Source organism: Salvelinus alpinus, chromosome 27 (assembly GCF_045679555.1).
Source record: "Salvelinus alpinus chromosome 27, SLU_Salpinus.1, whole genome shotgun sequence".
Lineage (NCBI taxonomy): Eukaryota > Metazoa > Chordata > Actinopteri > Salmoniformes > Salmonidae > Salvelinus > Salvelinus alpinus.
The window spans coordinates 44,023,155-44,045,790 of NC_092112.1; the positions used below are offsets into that span (position 1 = coordinate 44,023,155).

At 43.3% G+C, this 22,636-nt stretch overlaps 1 protein-coding gene across 1 annotated transcript in view; it reads right to left on the reverse strand.

Annotated features, from left to right (window-relative positions):
* LOC139556640 (ATPase family AAA domain-containing protein 2B-like) overlaps window positions 1-22,636 on the reverse strand; it is a 128,773-nt gene that overhangs the window by 11,216 nt on the left and 94,921 nt on the right. The window contains exons 25-26 of the mRNA XM_071370837.1: window positions 8,201-9,067; window positions 6,950-7,077 (exon numbers count right to left, since the gene is read on the reverse strand). Of these exons, the coding sequence (XP_071226938.1) occupies window positions 6,950-7,077; window positions 8,201-9,067 (995 nt within the window). The remainder of the gene's footprint in view (window positions 1-6,949; window positions 7,078-8,200; window positions 9,068-22,636) is intronic.

Below are 22,636 nucleotides of genomic sequence, written 5' to 3' on the forward strand. Positions count from 1 at the left end.
TGGACTGAAGGGGTGTGATGATGATGATGTGATGGAAAGCGGGCCTGGTGACGGTCTGATAATGTGGTCTGGACATGACCGACAGGTGTTATGAGGGACATGATGAACAGGTGTCACTAGATACCGACTCAGTGCCAGAGTGCAAATTAAAGGCTATGATGGAAAGATGTGATGGAGACCGGGGCAGGTGGTTGACCTGGTGATGTGATCTGGACATGATCAACAGGTGTTAAGAAATTAAATCTGGTATGGACGCTAGGCTCATGGTGAGGGGACTTGGCTGTGTCATGGGCATGGTATGGGGAATAAAAGATGGTTGACACCTTTGGCAAACTTCATCTACAGACCATCGCCTCTCTAAAAATAGAGAGAAATAAAAAGCAAATAAACTTATTGCAGGTGTTTCAAAGAGAAGTACAGAGCAGTAAAACACTTAGTCTCCCGTGTCTCAGACAGAAGTGAAATCTGCTTCTCTCTCTAGCTTGGAAGTTCAATTCTTCCTTTAGCTCAAGTACAATATTCACTCCAGTAGTGCTCGGTGAGATTATACTCAACAGCACAGTGCTTTGGCGGCTGCCTTGCAATGTAGGAGTTTGCTGCTGATTAAGAGAGCGCTGAGAATAGAGCGAGAGGGGCTGACTGACTGCTGGAGTTCTCAGTTCCAGCTGTAACAGACTCACAAGTGGATGAGGTCAGCAATTAGACCTAGCCCGGTCTATAGCAGGATTTTATTCTGTTTTTGGGGGTGTTAATGTTGGACATAAGACTGTAAAAACACCATCAAATCAGCTCCAAGTGATTAAGATTTTGGAAATCTGTTCCAAAGTATTCCCACGCTTAATAGAGAGATGTAAGCAAGGTTTGAAATGATTATGTTCTAGTCAAATGCTATATCTGTTTGGGCTTCTTGCGGTCAATTAGCAGTCCACAAATTATTTGTAATTATTTCCCAGGCCCCTAACCACCGCTCAAGACAAAAAATCATCCCGCAGCTGAATCTAGTTGATGATCCCTGGACTATAGCTGTCTTTTATCTGGGATAACTTCGGATAGTCTATTCTCCTCTCATGCTTTTCTCTTCCTCGACTCTCCCTCTTTTCTCTCATCTCCTTCCTTTTCTAATTTTTCTACATCTCCATTTCCTCCCTATTTTTTCCTCTCCCTCTCCTTTCATCTCCGGTCTTGTGTCAAAAGCAAAACCAAACAAGCCTCAGTCCCAATCTGACAGCTCAGACATAAATGAACGCATGTCCCCAAAAAAATGCACTTTCACACAAAAACGCTTTTGACAATGCGGATAAAAGTGTGTGTGTGTGGTGGTGGGGGCGACGACATTTGCAGTGTGTGTGTTAGTCACTTACAGAGAGTGGTTTTGGACGTGTGTGTGTGTGTGTATCTCGGCGCACACGTTTGTTTTCATGATATGGTGCCGTAACTGGTTGCCGATGTGGATGGAAGCCTTTTCAAAACGACAGGTCTCCAAACGCAAAGCTATTATCACATGCAAATGGTCGCTCTGTCAAGGACATCAGCGGGAATGAGTACAAATGAAAAGGAAGCATCCCAAAAGTTATTTATTTCTATTGACAATCAAAAGGCATCGCTCCGGCCATTAAGCAGTTTTCTTCCCCTAGCAGGCATTCAGAATAGCCGCCTCCCTCACTCTCCGGATGGAACCATGCTGTTATTAGTGTTGGAAATGGGCAGACACGACAAACTGAAAATGGGGCCATTTCTGTGGACGGACGGCTCTGAAATGGGAAATCTTGACATGCTGTAATAGTCAGGCAACAGGGGAGAGAGAACTCTTCAGTGTAACAGCCAATGAATGCACACGGGGCATTTGCAGCTGTGTGAAACAAATCTAAGGAAAATTGCCCCGGCCAAGTCTTGTAGCCCAGCCCGCGTGTTCTTTGGCGAGGTGGATAGAATCATTTGAATTGATTCCCTGATAGATGATGATTCTGCTGCAATCTAGGGCACTTACAGTGCCTTCAGAAAGTATTCACACCCTTGACTTTTTCCCAGAATGAGACAATAGCTCCCCTAAATGCAACCAAAGATCTAAATAAAGAAGGAAGGACTGCCCGTTCCATGATCTCGCCATCACGGTTGACAACTCCATTGTGTCCTCCTCCCAGAGCGCTAAGAACCTTGGCGTGATCCTGGACAACACCCTGTCGTTCTCAACTCACATCAAGGCGGTGACCCGTTCCTGTAGGTTCATGCTCTACAACATTCGCAGAGTACGACCCTGCCTCACACAGGAAGCGGCGCAGGTCCTAATCCAGGCACTTGTCATCTCCCGTCTGGATTACTGCAACTCGCTGTTGGCTGGGCTCCCTGCCTGTGCCATTAAACCCCTACAACTCATCCAGAACGCCGCAGCCCGTCTGGTGTTCAACCTTCCCAAGTTCTCTCACGTCACCCCGCTCCTCCGCTCTCTCCACTGGCTTCCAGTTGAAGCTCGCATCCGCTACAAGACCATGGTGCTTGCCTACGGAGCTGTGAGGGGAACGGCACCTCCGTACCTTCAGGCTCTGATCAGGCCCTACACCCAAACAAGGGCACTGCGTTCATCCACCTCTGGCCTGCTCGCCTCCCTACCTCTGAGGAAGTACAGTTCCCGCTCAGCCCAGTCAAAACTGTTCGCTGCTCTGGCACCCCAATGGTGGAACAAACTCCCTCACGACGCCAGGTCAGCGGAGTCAATCACCACCTTCCGGAGACACCTGAAACCCCACCTCTTTAAGGAATACCTAGGATAGGATAAAGTAATCCTCCTAACCCCCCCCCCCCCCCCCCCCTTAAAAGAGTTAGATGCACTATTGTAAAGTGGTTGTTCCACTGGATATCATAAGGTGAATGCACCAATTTGTAAGTCGCTCTGGATAAGAGCGTCTGCTAAATGACTTAAATGTAAATGTAAAGATAAGTGGTAAATGTTTTACAGTGGTAAAAAAAGAAAATCAAAACATCCAATTGAAACGATTCCCACCTCCATGGTTTAAACCATTTATTTCTACGTGGCTGCACAAACAGTCTCCCTGTCTTCGGCACTGTCCACTCAGTAGTGCTGAGCTCCTTTAAAAACACAGATTTTCCTTTGTATTTGCTCATTTTGGCCATTTGTTTGCCATGCGCCCTTGATAAAAAATGGCCTTTATTCCAATGCATTAGATTTATCCGTTGATTCATCATGGTTTGCTTTTATCATTCAGCTGTTTAGAGCGCTCATTGCTTTGTTTTTCAGGTGCAGGCAGGTAGCCTATTGGTGTTGTCTGTGTCATACGTGGCCAGAAGTAGTAGACTAATTATTTAGCCTTATAATTTTCTACCAATATTTGTTGTTTCGGCTGATGATGGTTGCCAATATCACTAGATCACTAGCCTACAGCTACACACCAATGCGCATCCAACATTAAATGACAGAAGGCCTATAGCTGACTCTTTTGGTTAAAAGCATTCGATTTTGCAAAGGCCTACAATATTTTGGATTTGTGCGCCCATGAGAACGGTTTTCACGGAGAAACATAATGAACTGTTACACAGGCATAGTTACACTTACAGTGCATTTCTCCAAGGTCCAGGAATTGTACAGGGTTTAAGTTCAATGTTCTAATTCAATTGTTAAATGCTTAATAATTACAAATAACACGGTCATAAATGTAATTAATATAAGGAAAGAAAGGTAGTGTTTTATGTCACACGATCTGTGAAGACTCCAAACATTGAACTCATGAAATATGGACAACTCATGAACTAGGGTGTAAACATGTTTTGATTCAACTTGTGTTTTATATTGAATGTAGGCTACCTGTTCTGCAGGTATTCATGTGTGTAAAATTTTCTCTGCTGAGAGGGTAAGGCTACCGGCAGTGGTGTAGTGGAGAGTAAACGCAACTAAATGCAGTTTACCCACCTTATCAGAAATCGCATTTAAAGTATAGGGAACGTTACTTTTTTTCCACCATCACCAGCAATCAGAGTTTACCCACCTATTTGTTTAACACTACATCACTGGCTACCAGTAGGTCTATTTGAAATTCATGGTAATAGGCCTACACATTGTAGCCTAGTCTAGTAAATTGACTGTGTGTGTGTGTTAAGTTAACCACCTCGTTTTTCCCAGGACAGTTTCAGCCCCATTTTAGGTGTCCCGACTTTTCAGGCAATAAAAAAAAAAGGCAATTTGGCAGCAAGACGTATCAATTAATGTAGGCCTAATCAATGGCAATGGCCAAACGTCATTAGGCACACTTTTTGGGGTTCTGTAATGTCTATTCATCAAATGGCGCGAGTGTACATGCATTGCACTGTTTGGATTATTTTGGAGTGGACGAACATGCACACAGGAAGCCTACTTTTTTGAAGTGATTTGTTTGACAATCAGATGAAAGCATCCTGGGCCACATTAAATGGTAATACATTTTAACTGTTCAATTATGTGCTTATTTTTAGACCCATACAAAAGATCTGCTCAGTGATATCGCCAATGTGGACTTTAAAACAGTTTAATGGCTGCTCTAGGAGAAAACTGAGGACGGATCAACAACATTGTAGTTACGCCACAATGCTAACCTAATTGACAGAGTATCAAAGGAAGCCTGATAAAAACATCATGTTTGCAGGAAAACCTGGTTCAATCTGCTTTCCACAAGACACTGGGAGATGAATTCACCTTTCAGCAGGAAAATAACCTAAAACACAAGGCCAAATCTACACTGGAGTTGCTTACCAAGAAGACAGGGAATGTTCCTGAGTGGCGGAGTTACAATTTTGACTTAATCTATAGCCAGACCTGAAAATGGTTGTCTTGCAATGATCAAACACCAATTTGACAGAGCTTGAATACTTTTTTCAAGAATAACTCAAATATTGCACAATCCAGGTGTGGAAAGCTCTTAGAGACATACCCAGAAAGACTCACAGCTGTAATCACTACCAAAGGTGATTCTAACATGTATTGACTAAGGGGGTTGAATACTTATCTAATCAAGATATATATATATATTTTTTTAACTTTAGCTCAGCATCAACATGCCTGATTCAACTAACCACCAAAGAGCAGGCTATTAAGTAGAATCAGGTGTGTTGGTGCTGGGCTGCAACAAAAGTCTACACCCTATGTAGCTTTCCAGGAGCAGGGTTGAAGAACACTGCTGGAGCCAAACCATTTCCAGAACCTCAGTGTGAGGACTGAACAAACTAGCAGATTTTTTGCTAATTCCAAATGGGTTTCCAGGTGCCCTGCAATCTAAGTTAAATGTCAGAAGTAAATGAGACTTCTCCAATCAATGAATTTGAATTTAAGAGAAGATGAGGAGTACCGGAACGTGCCACACCACTCCTCTCCTAATATCAGGCAGCGAGCCAGCCCTACCGACCACTGTGGAGATATCAGCCTTAAACGCACTCTCACCCCGCTCACCGGAAATTCAATTTGTTCTGTCTTTCATCCTGGTGGATGAAAAAGCAATTATTCACAGTGCACTCTTTTCACAATCTGTTTCTTAAAGATATCTCTTCTTTCTACCGCCTAACAAATAAGCCTCCAGATTAGTGCAGTGCGCGTTCACAGGGAGGGAGCGTTCCCACGGTTCGTGGCGTCAGCCACCCACGACTCGTGGCTCTACGTCTTTAACGGGAGCGTCGGTCCACCGCGACCAGTCTGTGACCAGACCTGTCAATCACTTTGAGAGACGCCACCGTCAGGCGAGAGGAGAGGCGGGAACCACGCATCCCTCAATCTCTGCCGCCACCCTGCGGCGATGCAAACAACGGGGAGATAATGATTTGATAGCAGGGAAGGAGCGCGTGACACAGAAACACTTCCTCTACACCTATTAGATCACATCTATGTTGTATCTTCCTGTTCTTAAGAGGGCCGTTTGGGTGGTTGGTTGGTAGAGAGAAGAGTCCCTGGGAAAAGAGAGAGGGTTAAGGGAGTGAAGAGAGAGCACAGCTCCAATTTACACCCAGGGTATTAGGTGGAACCTAAGTGTGACCGTGCAAAGTGCCTGGGAATCGTTTCATACATTTATCCTGTCAATCTATTCAGAGACCAACTTGACGGAGCGTAGTGTGGAGAGCAGAGAGCGCAGAGCTAGCGCCTCATGTTTGAGTCATGTCCTGGCCGCATTCTTAAAATGCCTGTATGGAAGGAACAACACCTGTTGATTGACTGAAGACGTGGAGATGCCCTGTTGCCTGCTACTTAAATTGGAACCTTCCTCTCGGTTGATAGGGATGTAGTGTCTCTCGTTGCGCGCACACACACCCACACAGTGAGGGCAGACAGGGGTCTCCAACAGAGCACGAGGAGACGATATTAGGCTGGGGAATCAGGAGCATCCATCTGAAAAGGGGGAGAGTGACACCAGCAAACCCAGAGAAGGCATGAAGAGCCTGGGGAGGATTAGGGGCCAGTCCCCCCCATCCACTCTTTCTCCTTCCTTCAATGTCATAGTCTACACCACCCCATCATGCTCCTTTACTCTGCCCAAACTTTACTTCCCTCAGCTGCTCAACAGCATTGACTAGGGCCCATTAAAATGACTGGTGATTTTCTCCCATCTGAGAGACAGAATTAGTCTCTAATGTTGAGTGCTCTGGGCTTGGGAGCGACAGAACGAAGGGATGAAAGGGATGGATTAAAGCGGTGTGCAGGGAAGCCTTGGAGATGAGCGTGTAGTGTGGCTGGGATTAGGAAGGGGACATTGCCAGTTATAATGCAGCTAGGAAATGACTGGAGGGATGGCACTGCTTAAAATGGTCTCATTGAAGATAACATGAATGGATGAATGGCGTTTTCACAAGACAGTAAGCTGTGGAAGGGCATTGTGCTTAAAATACAACACACAACCACTATTACCCAACTCATTACTTTCATACTCGGGGATATGTTCAGCAGAAAATAGAGGTAACACACACACACACCATCCCTTACCGTGAGTCGCTGTTGATCGACCACTAGTGTAGGTGGTGGAGGGGTCTGTGGAGGCTCCTCTGTCCCTTCAGTTGATGCCTTTGACTGCTCTGATTGTCTCATTCTGCACTTCCTCCCCTTGGACCAGCCTGGAACAGGAAGAGAGAACAGGTAAACGATACAGCCCACCTACAATCTCACCTTTGACCTATACGTTAATCACCATCATTTATCCAGTTATTAGAACATAATGAACCATAGCATATCCATACGCCATGGCTTGTTTGGATGAAAGCAAAGGCCTGACAATCAAAGATGAGAATAGCTGCCCCTCTACATTCAGAGCCTGTGATCTGTTGGCTTATAGTTTACTGCTACCAGCGTTCGTGGTAATACACTGTCTGTAGGATCCAAAAAATCCACAACAGAGGAAGCAGAAATCTCCCCCGGCCACCTCTACTACCAAGGCCACCCAAATCACCAAGTAGCTCCCGGCTTCCAGCTGGCCCCTTATAATCCACAGCCCTAAGTCGTTAATCACACACACAGGCCTATTGGCTTGTCCCAGAAACCTCACACACGTACTGTAAAGTTGTATTGTGTACGTACGCATGCAGACACAAACACATGTGCACACATGCTGGCAAGCTCACAGGCCTATCGGCTTGTCCCAGACACTACACGCCACTAAATGAACGGCCAAGGGTTAAAGACCAAAGAAAAAATGACGGTGAAAGAAAAAAGCTAACCTTGTGAATATTTTCTGCAGTAAAAACTGTTTTTGAGGATAAATCTTAAGAGTGGTTTTGGATAGTCTACAAAGGTACAAGACCTCAGACTTTTGTGGGTTTCATTGAAATATGCTGTCTGTGTAGACTAAAGGATAGTATTTCATATTTCACATGCCATATGTCTTGGATAATTCACGCCCTGTCGTTTTACAAGCAAACCCAGTGTAAATCAAATATCTTGGATGACAATCAACAAAATTATTATATTTTGGTTATTTTACAGTGAATGAAAAAGTCATGCGAGGTTAGGCTGACTGTGTTAAAATCTGTGTGACGTGTTTCTGTCTGGTGCTCTCGGAGAAAGATCAGAACTTGCCATCTGTACTCAGAGTAACTCAAATTAACCCATTGACATGATGCATTATTTAAAAGTCTGAGTTAGACATGCATATATCAAGTCAGGATTCTACCCCAAGACAGCTATGAGTGTGGTGGTGCACTAGGAATAGGTCAAAGTTAACCACAGATAACCCCTCAGTACCTTCTCTGTCCTGCTCCTCCTTGCCCGTCTCCGTGTCTCCTGTCCAACCGTCCTGAGGACGGCGCTCCTGAGTTCCTCTGCTCACTGCAGACGCCGACACTTCTTCCTCTTCCCCCTCTGACGCTTCACCTTCGACCGCTGTAGGCCCCTCGGTCTCAGAGCTCTTCAGGGCCTGGGAATCCAGGCTGTCCATGGACTCATTCCCGTTCACACACTCCCGAGAGACAGGGGGTGCTGTGGCCGGAGTGGGGGCTGACGACTGCTGCTCAGTCTTGGACTGGACCTCGTCGTCTTTAGGCTGGACCTTCTCAACATCCATGGGCTGGAAACCTTCCTCCTTAGGCTTGGCTTGGGGGTTCTCGCTTTTGGCTTGGGAACCCTCATCTTTAGATTGGAGCGCTTCATCTTTAGATGACGACCCCTCATCTTTAGTCTGGATCTCCTGGGCTTGAGGCTCCTTGTTTTTACAATAAGACTCACTTTTAGACTGGAGGTCTTTGTCTGTGGATGTAGATTTGGCTTTGTCGTCTGTAGTTGGTGTCTCGTCCTCCTTGGGCCCTATCCCTGTGTTGCTCTCCCCTTGGGTCTCTGTTCTCTGGCCCCTAGGGGCCTCATTGGAGCTCTCCTCCTCCGTGGAGATGCCATATGTGTGAGGGTGTGTGTGGTGTCCGTTGGGCTGAGGGTCCATGGTGTCACAGGAAGACTCTTCGTCCTGAGTCAGACAGGAGTCGCTGGGTACCGCCGTTTCCGGCTTAGGCACCGCACATTCATCCTCCTCTTCCTCCGTTCCCTTCTTGTAGCTCTTCTTCTTCCTAATGATGCCCCGCCCCCAAGATGGCCGCTGCCGTGCTTTCCTTTTTATGTGATCTGGAAGCAGAGAGAGAAAAAAAAACATTTGGTAAGTTCAGTCACATGGAACACAGAACTTATGCTAGTACAACCACACCAGACTCTACTACACGGGTTCTGCTCGCACACACCAGTCTCAACTACACGAGAGAGCTACAGGGGGTGCAGGCTTTTGTTCCAGACCTGGTCTAACACACTTGATTCAATTAGTGGTCTAAATAGAAGACCATGATAAGTTGATGTGAAGACACACAGAGACAGAATCCTTACAAATGGGCCTTCATTAAGTGGTAATTCACTGGAGTGACATGAAAGTGGACCAACTAACAACAAGCAATTGAGTTGCCATGTTAATGCTCCCTGCCAGGTCTTAAATGCTAGGGCGGCATCAGATGTCCACTCCATTGCAGTGGTTTGTGTGTGTGGCCTGTGTTCCACACGGCACAAGAAGGCAAGGTTAGTGGGCCCCACAGAGGGAGGCTGTCTGGGAGTAATTGCTAGGTGGATGAGGCAGGCTACAGAACAGACAGACAGAGAGACAGAGAGCGCAAACCTCTAATTGAAAACAATTGAAAGCAGCCCCAGATGTGCCCCATATCTCAGCGCCAAACTGGATTTGCCCACTATTCCCTCTCATGGGGGGGATTTCCTATTACTATCCAGTTAAAAGGTCTGGCATAATGGAGTTGCCACCCTTTCCCTCACTATGGTGCAGAGGTCCTGGTGGAAATTACAGTATTTCTGGTGTGAGATGTTGACTGTATTCCACTCTGTGGTTGTCATCAGAGAGCACTGCCAGAGAGAGAGAGCAGCAAAGAGAGAGGAAGAGATGAGACGAAACAGAAAGGGAAAAGGAAAGGCGAGCAGGGCTATTGCTGCAGGGACATGACTGATGGTGGGATGGGGGGGGGAGAGAGAGAGCAAAAGTATGCCATCTGAGAAAGTGCAGTAAAAGTGTCACAGGGCGCTGGCAAGAGTGCCTGACGCAGTGAAACTTCAGCAGGGTCAGATTCCACACGCTGTCTTTTTCAAACCGCAGCCACAGGGTACGTGCCAGGCCAACAGTGTGTGTGCATGGTGATGAGGGTGTGTGTGAGTGTGTGTAATGTATCAGCCTCCCTGCCCAGACAAGCGTTTGAACCTGGCCATGAGTGGACTAGGCCTGGGCCTGTCAGTTCAGTCAAAGCCTCCCACATAAACCCATGGTGAGTCTTTGGTCTCAAAGGCATCAAAAGGCCTTTATAGAGGGAGATCCTCCCAACAGTCACATGAGACATGCTAGCTTCCTCATGATTCTGTCTATCCTAATGTTCAGAAGACATTAATCTTCTCAGTCTCTGAACTTTAACGCTTCACACTTGTACACGTATACTGGTTGAAAATTACAGATTAGGGCACTAATAAGAGCCTGAAATGGAACACAGTGGCTGTATAGTAACATGCTATAAATGACGTCAATGCTCAGGCTCAGGGCTGTACGGGTTTGGAATGACAGCAATTCTGAACTTGAGCACTGCACGCGACAAGTCGCCGCCCCCATTTTTTTTATTTTACCTTTATTTAACTAGGCAAGTCAGTTAAGAACAAATTCTTATTTTCAATGACGACCTAGGAACACTGGGTTAACTGCCCCTCAGGGGCAGAACGACAGATTTTTACCTTGTCAGCTCGGGGATTTGATCTTGCAACCTTTTCCTTTTTGTTACTAGTCCAATGCTCTAACCACTAGGCTACCTGCCGTCCCAATTGGGCAACTTTTGCTAATTGGGCAACTTTTGCTAATTTTTGGTTGTCTGAGCGAGGGAAATGCTGAAAATTGAGTACAGTGCATTCAGAAAGTATTCAGACCCCTTAACTTTTTCCATATTTTGTTACATTACAGCCTTATTCTAAAATGGATTCAATTGTATTTTTTCCTGATCAATCCACACACACAATACCCCATTATGACAAAGCAAAATCAGGTTTAGAAGTTTTGGGAAATGTATAAATTTTTTTTTACGGAAATTTCACCTTTACATAAGTATTCAGATCCTTTACTCAGTACTTTGTTGAAGCACCTTTGGCAGTGATTACAGCCTGGAGTCTTCTTGGAAATGATGGTACAAGCTTGGCAGACCTGTATTTGAGGAGTTTCTCCCATTCTTCTCTGCAGATCCGCTCAAGCTCTGTCAAGTTGGATGGGGAGCATTGCTGCAAAACTATTTTAAGGTCTCTCCAGAGATGTTCAAGTTGGGTTCAAGTCCAGGCTCTGGCTGGGCCACTCCTGCGTTGTCTTGGCTTTGTGCTTAGGGTCGTTGTCCTGTTGGAAGGTGTATCTTTGCCCCAGTGAGGTCCTGAGTACTATGGAGCAGGGTTTCATCAAGGATCTCTGTACTTTGCTTCGTTCATCTTTGCCTCGATCCTGACTAGTCTCCCAGTTCCTGCTGCTGAAAAACATGTCCACAGTATGATGCTCCCGCCACTATGCTTTACTGTAGGGATGGTGCCAGGTTTCCTCCAGACGTGACGCTTGGCTTTCTTCCAAAGAGTTCCATCTTGGTTTCATCAGAATAGAAAATCTTGTTTCTCATGATCGGAGCATCCTTTAGGTACCTTTTGGCAAACTCCAAGCAGGCTGTCATGTGCCTTTTACTGAGGAGTGGCTTCCGTCTGGCCACTCTACCATAAAGGCCTGATTGCAGCATTCCACCAGAGATGGTTGTCCTTCTGGAAGGTTCTCCCATCTCCACAGAGGAACTCTGGAGCTCTGTCAGAGTGACAATTGGGTTCTTGGTCTCCTTCCTGACCAAAGCCCTTCTCCCCTGACTCTCTAGGAAGAGTAGTGGTGGTTCTAAACTTGTTCCATTTAATAACACTGTGTTCTTGGGTACCTTCAATGCTACAGACTGGATAAGAGCGTCTGCTAAATGACTTAAATGTAAATGTAAATTTGTTGGTAGCCTTCCCCAGATCTGTGCCATGACACAATCCTGTCTCGGAGCACTACGGACAATTCCTTTGACCTCATGGCTTGGTTTTTACTCTGACATGCACTGCGACCTGTGGGACCTTATATAGACAGGTGTGTGTGTGCCTTTCCAAATCATGTCCAATCAATTGAATTTACCACAGGTGGACTACAATCAAGTTGTAGAAACATCAAGGTTGCTCAATGGAAACAGGACGCACCTGAGCTCAATTCCGAGTCTCATAACAAAGGGTCTGAATATGTAAATAATGTTTTTTAGTTTTAGTAAGTTTGCAAAAAAAATCTAAAAACCTGTTTACACTTTATCATTGTGTAGAGATTGATGAGGATTAAAAATTACATTTTAGAATAAGGCTTTAACTTAACAAAATGGGGGAAAGTGAAAGGGTCTAAATACTTTGGTCTGATGTGTATGAGGAAGTGAATCCAGATGCAGCACTGGAAGTATTTGTAAAAACTATTCATGCCAATTGTTGACAAGTATGCACCTTTTAAGAAATTAACTGAGAACTTTTATCACCCCTGGGTTGATGAATAAAACAACTGGATGGTCCAAAGAAATGATGCAAGAGGTGGCAAAGTAGTGAAGGCTGCTCAGCTGACATACTGTAAATTGAGAAATTGTCACTAAACATAAAAATAATACATTATACTACCAAACCAAGATAAATGACATAAAACACAATGGAAAAAGACTTGAGTACCTTAAATTATATCATGGGTAGAAAACCCAATTCATCTATCATTAATTTAGGTTGTCCCTTATAACAAAACCTTTTGATATTGCCAATCACTTCAATGACAATTGCATTAGTAAAGTGGAAAAACTCAGAAGTGAACCATCATATTAAAAAAAAAATAAATAAATCTAATAATATAAGAGAAGGATTACTGTTTTGAATTTGGTCAAGTTGATGTGAGAGGTGGGGAAACTATTGCTATCCATCAATAATGATAAGCCACCAGGTAACAGACAACCTTGATGGGAATCTATTGAGAATGGTAGCAGACTGTATTGCCACTACCCTATTTGTTATATCTTTAACCAAAGCCTAAATGAGTGGGTGTTTGTCTGCAGGTGTGGGAGGAAGCTAAAGTAATTCCACTACCTAAAAATAGTAAAGCACCTTTTGTTGGCTCTAACAGCCGCCTAAATCAGTTTGGTGGCTGTTCTTAGTAAATTGATTGAGAAAATTGTATTTGACTAAATACAATGCTATTTTTTCCAGAGAACAAGTTAACTACTGACTTTCAGCATGCATATAGAGAAGGGCACTCAACTTCTACTACACTGACTCAGTTGACAGATGATTGGTTAATTAAAATAAAATGATACATAGTTGGAGCTGTATTGTTAGATTACAGTGCAGCCTGTCGTTATTGATCATAAATTGTTATTGAAGAAACTCACTTGCTATGGCTTTACAGCACCTGCAATCACATCATTGGCGAGTTATTTATCCAATAGAACCCAGAAAGTGTTCTTCTAAGCAAGCTGCTACATCATCAGATATGTGCGGTGTCCCTCGGGGCAGTTGCCTTGGGCCATTTCTATTTTCACAAGTGATTTGCCACTGGTCTTACACAAAGCACCCAAAGTCAGTGAGCTCACTGAAATTCTAAATAAGGAGTTAGTCAGTATCAGAATGGGTGATTAATAATGTGCTATTAAAGAAATCTAAAACTAAAAGCATTGTATTTGGTTCAAAAGATTCTCTAAGACCTAAACCTCAGCTGGAGATGTGCATAATGGGTGTGACCATTGAGCAAGTTGAGGAAGCTAAACTCCTAGGTATAACATTGGATGGTCAATTACCATGGTCAAGTCATATTGACAAAGTTGCTGTGAAAAAGGGGTGGGGTATGTCTGTTATAAAAAATATTTTCTGTGTTTTTGACACAAATCAACTGTACTAGTTAAGGGTCTTGTCCCATCTTTATTACTGTCCAGTTAGGGCCAAGTGCAGCATATAAAGACCTAGCAAAGCTGCAGCAGGCTCAAAATAGAGCAGCACGCCTTGCCCTTAACTGCACATTTAGAACTAATATCAAAAACCTGCATGCCAGTCTTTCCTGGTTGACAAGAGATTAAATGCGTCACTTCTAGTTTCCATGATAAATATTACTGTGATGAAAATTCCAGATTGTCTGCATAATCAAATAGCATTCAGCTCAGATACCCAGACATGCCACCAGGGGTCTCTTCACAGTCCCCAAGTCCAAAATGAATTCACGGTATTATACAGAGCCATGATCGCATGGAACTCCCTTCCATCTCCAATTCCTCAAGCAAACCGCAAAATTACCTTAAAATATGGATTAAACATCTCATGGAACGTCAGGGACTGTGAGGGGACCTAAAAACACAGACAAAAGCTAACAGACAAATGTTTTTGTTGTATTGTTTGTATATCATTGCATTTTAAAAATGTGTGCGAATGTCCTTGTCTATTAGTGTTTTGTAAGTTGTCATGTTTTGTGTTTTTTTGTGGACCCCAGGAAGAGTAGCTGATGCCTATGCAAAAGCTAAATTGGGATCTAATTTAGCCGTCATTGTAAAATAAGAATTTGTTCTTAACTGACTTGCTTAGTTAAATAAAGGTTAAATAAAAACAAAAAATGAAAGTTGGTTTGCCAAGGTAGGTGTAGGCAAGGTAACCAAACTAACCACATATCCAGCCAAACAGCAAAACCATTTAGTTGACTGGCCAATTTTTTAGTCTACAGGCTGTAGGTCGACTGAGATTTCTTTAGCCAAGCAGTCGCAATTTATTTAAAAAAATGTCATGGTGCACAAGACGCCTGTCTTGGTAGTCTAATCCATTGCTGAGGCCACGGGAATGGCACAGTCGATCAATCTAAGACGTGATGGTGAAATTGTATATGGTTATATTATGTAAAAATAATAATGCAACACTAATACAACTATTAATGCGCTTTCTCTCGCGTTGGATACGGTCGCTGTCCGCGGTTCTGAAACAATCTTCAGTGCGCAGTAGAATTGGCTCCTTTCCCTTTGTTGCTATGTGCATAATAGAAAAGTTAACCAGCATATTGGGATTGATAATGCGGCAGAGGCATCAGCAGAGACGAGGAAACAGCCCTTAGTCTAATTGTCTAAGAATATTGAGGAGAGGGGAAACCAACATAATTAGGTCTATAATCAATAGCCTAACTGTTAAATGTGTATAAATCATCCATATACACTAAAAGGCCCCCCCCCCCAAAAAATCGAACATCTACTCATTCAAGGGTTTTTCTTAATTTTTTACTATTTTAGAATAGTGAGGACATTAAAACTATGAAATAGTGTTAAAGGGGTTAAACAAATCAAAATATATTTTATATTTGAAATTCTTCATAATAGCCACCCTTTGCCTTGACAGATTGGGATTCTCTCAACCAGCTTCATGAGGTAGTCACCTGGAATTAGGGCTGGGCGGTATGACGATATATATCGTGTGACGATAGAGCACAATATGAAATGATAGGCATTTTTCTATCGTTTATTTCATTGTGTCGCAAATCACACTCTTTACGGCAATATTTTTCGTCAATTGGACGACGCTTTACGTGCCTCCTCCCTCATATGGTACCCTTCCTGCAGGCTCATCCTGAAATGACCCTCCAGCATGACAATGCCACCAGCCATACTGCTCGTTCTGTGCGTGATTTCCTGCAAGACAGGAATGTCAGTGTTCTGCCATGGCCAGCGAAGAGCCCAGATCTCAATCCCATTGAGCACGCCTGGGACCTGTTGGATCGGAGGGTAAGGGCTAGGGCCATTCCCCCCAGAAATGTCCGGGAACTTGCAGGTGCCTTGGTGGAAGAGTGGGGTAACATCTCACAGCAAGAACTGGCAAATCTGATGCAGTCCATGAAGAGGAGATGCACTGCAGTACTTAATGCAGCTGGTGGCCACACCAGATACTGACTGTTACATTTGATTTTGACACCCCCTTTGTTCAGGGACACATTATTCAACTTCTGTTAGTCACATGTCTGTGGAACTTGTTCAGTTTGTCTCAGTTGTTTAATATTATGTTCATACAAATATTTACACATGTTAAGTTTGCTGAAAATAAACGCAGTTCACAGTGAGGATGTTTCTTTTATGCTACTGTATCAATCAATCATTTGTTCATGCCATCACACAGCATAAGAGACATTCATGCTTTGAAATACAATCAAACATTTTAGTTTTAAAATTAAATAAGGGAGCTTTGAATAATTAGGCTAAATATTAAATGAACTGCAATTCAGTTATGAATGCAACTTTTTAGTCGGCTGTAATAAAGGCTTTATATTTTTCCCCCCATTTGTAACAGAGTCTGTTCTCTTATTTAGTGTTGTTTACACTGATCCAAATGGTCAGAAAAGTAATAATATTGTAATCTAACATCAACTGTTTGGCACACAATACTCACACAACGCTTGCTCCTATACCCTCCTTTGTCTTGATCTTCAGTAGTTTCCACAACTAAGTCAAATGTCTTCCACAGATCTGACTTCCCCTTTCCCTCCTGAGCAACCAGTAAACATTTGCCCGTTTCGAGTTTCTTTTTCACATCGTCCGCATGTCACGTATTACTGTGTTCAGAGTTTGTTATAACCAATTTATTGATGTGATTATGATGGGCTATAGGTCAGGCCCTATTGGTCACATGCATGCGATGCTTTCACCTAAAGAGGGTTGAGGGAATAGGGAATGTTTTTCCTAAACAAATTAGTAAACTTTTCAGTCAGAAACAAGTAAGAACCTAAATGAACCTAGATGCTCAGATACCAGACTGAATCAACTGCTTTTCCTCAAATGAAAGAAGACTTCAACTGGAAGAAATGCTAAGACACTAGCCTAACTAGAGCCAACTTGCTTGCCAAATTGAAAGAAAAAGATTTAAACAAATGGAACTCACTTTAAAACCCAACTACATGCAGAATATTCAGCAAAATGAGAGAGCAGGCCATTTCGTTAGAGGGTGTTGAGTTGTCACACCTCTTGAGTGACCAAAAGGCTCGCACACATCGCAACGAATGTGGATCTAGCGTTTGTCTGACGATTGCCCAGCACACTGTTTTAGAGACGACCCACTTTAGACAAAATTTCTCACACGATTCTACATGTACAATCGGTGCGCATTTGGTTTGCAAATTATGTTCAGAGGTTCTAAGTACTCTTGGCCAACAAACACTATTGATGAGTCTCTGCCTTAAGAAGAGACCAGACAATGGAGCTGTCCTCCCAGTCACAACACAGAAGGCCTCACACTATGCCTCATCACCAGGCAGCTAAAACCATGCAATGCAATTACTGCCACTTGTGTGCCTGCGCATGTGAACATGCACGCATGTTCAAGCCAGTTAAATGCAACAGGAAGAATTGGTTGGAACACAAATTGATTGGTTACGACTTTGCTTGCCTTTCTTCAAAATCACATGAATGAAAGAAAACAATCCAAAACTGGCATGGAACCAATGGAGTGTGTTTTAATGAAGTCCCAGTGAATAGGGTCAATTTGTGATGCGTTTGTGTTGTCTGTTAAAACATAGAAGGGGAGGTGTAGGAATGTTGCTGCAGGTTACAACTACTGATCATTATGACGGTCGGAGAAAAAGAGAAAGTGGGTGACTTAAGAGCAAGACGCAACAAAGTGAATAAGTTAAATTAATCAGAGAACTCAGCCTTGTACACTCCGCATGGTATTTCACAGCCTACCAAGGTAACAGAACCGCCATACCAGCACAGTAAAAAGACCAGACATCCTTTAGACCACTGCTCCGTCTGTCTGTATGGATAAACAACACATTTCAGACCATCTCACACAGATGCCATATGTGACCCGATTCAGGAAATTAGGCGTATGTCGCAAGTCACGACTTCACAGGAAAGCCGTTTGAACGAAAATACGTTTCCCCCCCCCCCAGAAATGCCTTCTTGAACATATGAACTTTCATGTGCCTTAATAACAAACTTGCATGTCATCTGTAAATATGAATACAATTGTTAAATTACGAGCCTTGTTGGTTAAGCCACAGAAAAAGTTAGCAACGTTCCCACTAGCCATGATTGGCTGAGATAGAGTGGGCTGGACATGCCGAGAGAGGAGTTCGGATTGGTCTGCCATATTCAAGGTGTCTGTCTATTTGAGCTTGTCAGTTAGTGTTGGTAATCCTGTCGAACAGTACTTAAAAATATATATATATATATAAGTTTTGAAATCAGTGGAATTAGAGAATGATATCTAAAGAGATAGAGAAAACACCTGTCTCCAGATTACATCTTCAAACTAAGGGCAAACGTGGTATGGCATTCCTGACAGGGAGACGCGTCCATCATGCATGATGATGTATACAGGGAAGATAGCTAGCCACATTTTCAGATATTACACGTTTCTAATTTTGACAAAAAGTGGTTTCATTTCAAGCTAAAGTATACTGACTGGCTCCCTAGCTGACGTTATTATTTGTTTCCCAGAGCCCGTTTCTTTTCTAGTTAGAGCCTAATGTTAGCTAGCTAACATTGAACCTAGCTGGTTAGCTCCCAGCACTGTGGCATTGTTGCCACTTTGTTCATTGTTGTTTAGCTGGCAGGCTAAGCTAACGTTACGTGATGTGTGTGATCTTAAAAGTTGTTTACCTAGCTAAGTTCATTGTTAGCCAGCCTGCTATGTTTCCCAGAGCTGTTTGCTTTTTTAGTTAGAGCCTAATGTTTCAACATCCGTTGAATATGGCCAGTGTCAGTAAACGTCTGCAAAAAAAGCGTAATGAAATTGTTGCCAGCAGAGCTGGTTAAGCTGTTTATGTTATCCAGAGGTAAACAAATCATCAAAACATTCAAAGGCGATTTCCTCAAGTGAGTTTACAAGTTGATCAACTTGCAAAGCAGAATTCCTTTCCCATTGTTCCTCAAATGCAGTGTATGATATACTATTTTGTAGCTCAGTCTACTTTTATCCAATGTAAAAAAAACTATTTCAAATTTTTCTACATAAGACCGAAACCAGGGTGTGAGTCACAAATGTCATTTGTTTCAAGAAACTAGGCGTATGTCACGCGTCACTACTTCACAGGAGAGGCATTTTAACGTAAACGTTTGTTTTTAATGTGCCTTAATAACAAACTAGTAGGCAATCTGTAAATACGAATACAATTGTTAAATTACGAGCTTAGTTGGTTTAGCCACAGAAAACAGCAACCTTCCCGCTAGCCATGATTGGCTGAGATAATGAATGGGCTGGACATGCCGAAAGATGAGTTTGGATTGGTCTGCATATAGCACGCTTCTGTCTATTTGAGCTGGTCAGTATGTGTAGGTAATCCTTTCTAACGCTGCTTTTTTGATATCACGTAGTAGAACAGCATAAGTGTTGCGCTCCACTTTCTGGAGGACCGAGTTTTAAAATCAGTGGAATTTGATTATGATAGCTAAGGGGGATGGAGAAAACACCCGTCTCCGAACTACATCTTCAAACTAAGGGCAACCATGGCATCCGTGACAGAGAGGGAGAAGCGTCCATCCACGTATCCTGGTAAGATAGTCTAGCTAGCAAAATTTTCCGATACTACACGTTTCTAATTGTCAGTAAGTCATTTTCATTTCAAGTTAGTGTACTATTAGCTAGCGTTACGTGTATGATCTGTGTAGTAATACTATCAGTATCTCAGAGCCATTTGCTTTGCTAGTTATAGCCTAATGTTAGCTAGCTAACATTGAACCTGGTTGGTTAGCTACCTGCAGATTCATGCATGGTAGTAACGTCATGAGTTGGGATTATGGTTCATTGTTTAGCTAGCTAGCTACCTACATGTCTTAACAAAATACTCCACTATGCAAGTAATCATTCCAATAGAATGTTCATGATGTCACTGTGACGTTAAAATGGCTCTCCTGTGAAGTAGTGACGCGTGACATACGCCTAGTTTCTTGAAACACATCACATTTGTGACTCACCACCTGGATTCGGTCTTATGTAGCAAAATTTGAAATTGTGTTTTTTTACATTGGATAAAAGTAGACTGAGCTACAAAATAGTATATCATACACTGCTGAATGGGTGTAGACAAAGAAGATCTCTCCAGCAGGTGTACCAAAACATTCAAAGGCCCTTTTCTTAAAAGTGGAGTTTCAAGTTTATCAACTTTCAAAGCAGAATTACTTTCACATTGTTCCTCAACTGTAGTGTATGATATACCATTTTCTAGCTCTGAGTCTCTACTTTTATCCAATGTAAAAGAAAAAAAAAAAAAAGTATTTTTTTAATGTTGCTACATAAGACCGACTCGAGCCGAGGTTTCATATGGTCTGTCACAATTCACATAAGGCATGCCTATCTGGTTAACACAATGTATGTGTTACACACCACTCAGGATGGGAGGAGGGAAAGGAAGAACAGGGGAGAAGAAGAAGAGAAAAGAGGGAGAGGAGTGAAGCGGAGTCCTATGCCAGACGTGCCACAGTGACCAGTATCTATAGACTGTGGTGCCCATGTTGGGTCCTTCCCAAGCAGGGGGCGGGTGACCGCTGGCACAGTGATAAGTTTGAGGCGGGGTGCGACTGGCACTGATACCTCCTGCCAACCGGAGAAGGGATGTGATCAGGACGACACAGGAAATCAGGGAGAATCCTACCCCTGCAAAGGAGTGGGTAGAGGTAGGGTAAAGTAGTGGGATACAGAGGGACGAGACTCTCTCCTTCATGCCTCACTGGAGCATGGCACTGACTGTTACTCTGCTGGAGGCATGGGACCAGAGATGGACGACAAAGAGAGACAGCACAATGGATGGGGAGATAGGGAGGGAGGGAGGGAGAGGGATAAAGTGGCAAAGGGAGAGAGAACTCAGGAGCAGCTCAGTACCATTTTGGATTTGCTGGCGTGTAGCTGTTTTCCAACGATGCGGCTGGTTTTTGATCACCAGTTTGTATTTGCCCTTCAGAATTTTGATTTCATTTATAAATGTCACTTATCTTAGCAGTTATTAGTCATAGCCAAGCTGTGGATTTCCAATATAGTACAATAACCTTTACGCATGCACACACGTGTATACACCAGTCCTCCCCCTCCGAACACATGCATTATGAAACACCAACACACACATCCCTCCATTGCGGTCCGGACCAGTTAAGGGCGCTGGAGTCGTGGTGAGGTCAGCTCTTTGAAGCCAGTTCTCAAGGGAGAAAAAGGTCAGACATACGGTGTGTGTGTGCTAGTGTGTCCGAGTGTGTCTGTGATAGAAAAGGTGAGACAGAATGGCAGCAAATGAGTTGTCATCTCCAGCTCTTAAATAATGCATGGGAATTGTTGGAGCATGAACGCTCAGCCACAGACGGTCGGTAGAAGAAAGAAAGAGGGATGGATGGATAGATAGATGGATTGGAGGGGTCCTCTGCTTTGAATAGCACAGCACTTTGTAATAATTAAAAGCACCAATGCATGCATGATTCATGTGGCGCCAGGAATATTTAGAGCTACTTACCGTCTGTACACACGACAAAATATCACACACACACCTTCCTTCTACCCTCAGCCTGTCACTCTTCAAGGACATTGGTCGATACAATGGAGAAGTGTATTAGATTGAATAACCTTTATATTTTACAAGACAGGTGAATAGAGCAGTCTTTTACAACAATGAACAGAACTACAAAGCAACCATTTCAAATATTACAGTTTATAAGGAAATCTGTCAATTGACAAAATCATTAGGCCCTAATCTATGGATTTCACATGACTGGAAATGCAGATACGCATTTGTTGGTCATAGATACCTCAAATAAAAGGTAGGGGTGTGGATCAGAAAACCAGTCAGTATCTGGTGTGACCACAATTGGTCTCACACAGCGCCACATCTCCTTCGCATAGAGTTGATCACACTGTTGATTGTGGCCTGTGGAATGTTGTACAACTCCTCTTCAAGGGCTGTGCGAAGTTGCTGGCTATTGGCGGGAACTGGAACTCGCTGTCGATCCAGAGTGATGGAAGAACTGGGACATTTTCAGCTTCCTGTAATTGTGTACAGATCATTGCGACATGGGGGCGTGCATTATCATGCTGAAACTTGCAGATGAATGGCACGACAATGGGCGTCAGGATCTCGTCACGGTATCTGTGCATTCAAATCGCCATCGATAAAATGCAACTGTGTTCGTTGTTCTCTGGCAACAGCTCTGGTTGACATTCCTACAGTCAGCATATCAATTGCACGCTCCCTCAAAACACGAGACATCTGTGGCATTGTGTTGTGTGACAAAACTACCTTTTATTGTCCCCAGCTTCTTGATATGCCACACCTGTCAGGTAGATGGATTATCTTTGCAAAGGAGAAATGCTCACTACAGGGATGTAAACAAATATTTTATTTCAGCTCATGAACCACGGGACCAACACTTTTCATGTTGTGTTTATATTTTTTGTTCAGTATATGTATACTGACGAAATAAAATACAAAGAAATAATCTAAATTAAATCCAGTTTCATTCCTAGGAAGCACTGCCATCCTGTCCCTCCTGTTAAGGATCGGCGTTCCGTCAACGGGACAGATGTAAATCATGCAGCACGTTATGTCAAGATCGCAGATTTTAGAGAAAAAAACAAACGTCGGTACATATAAAGTGTCTT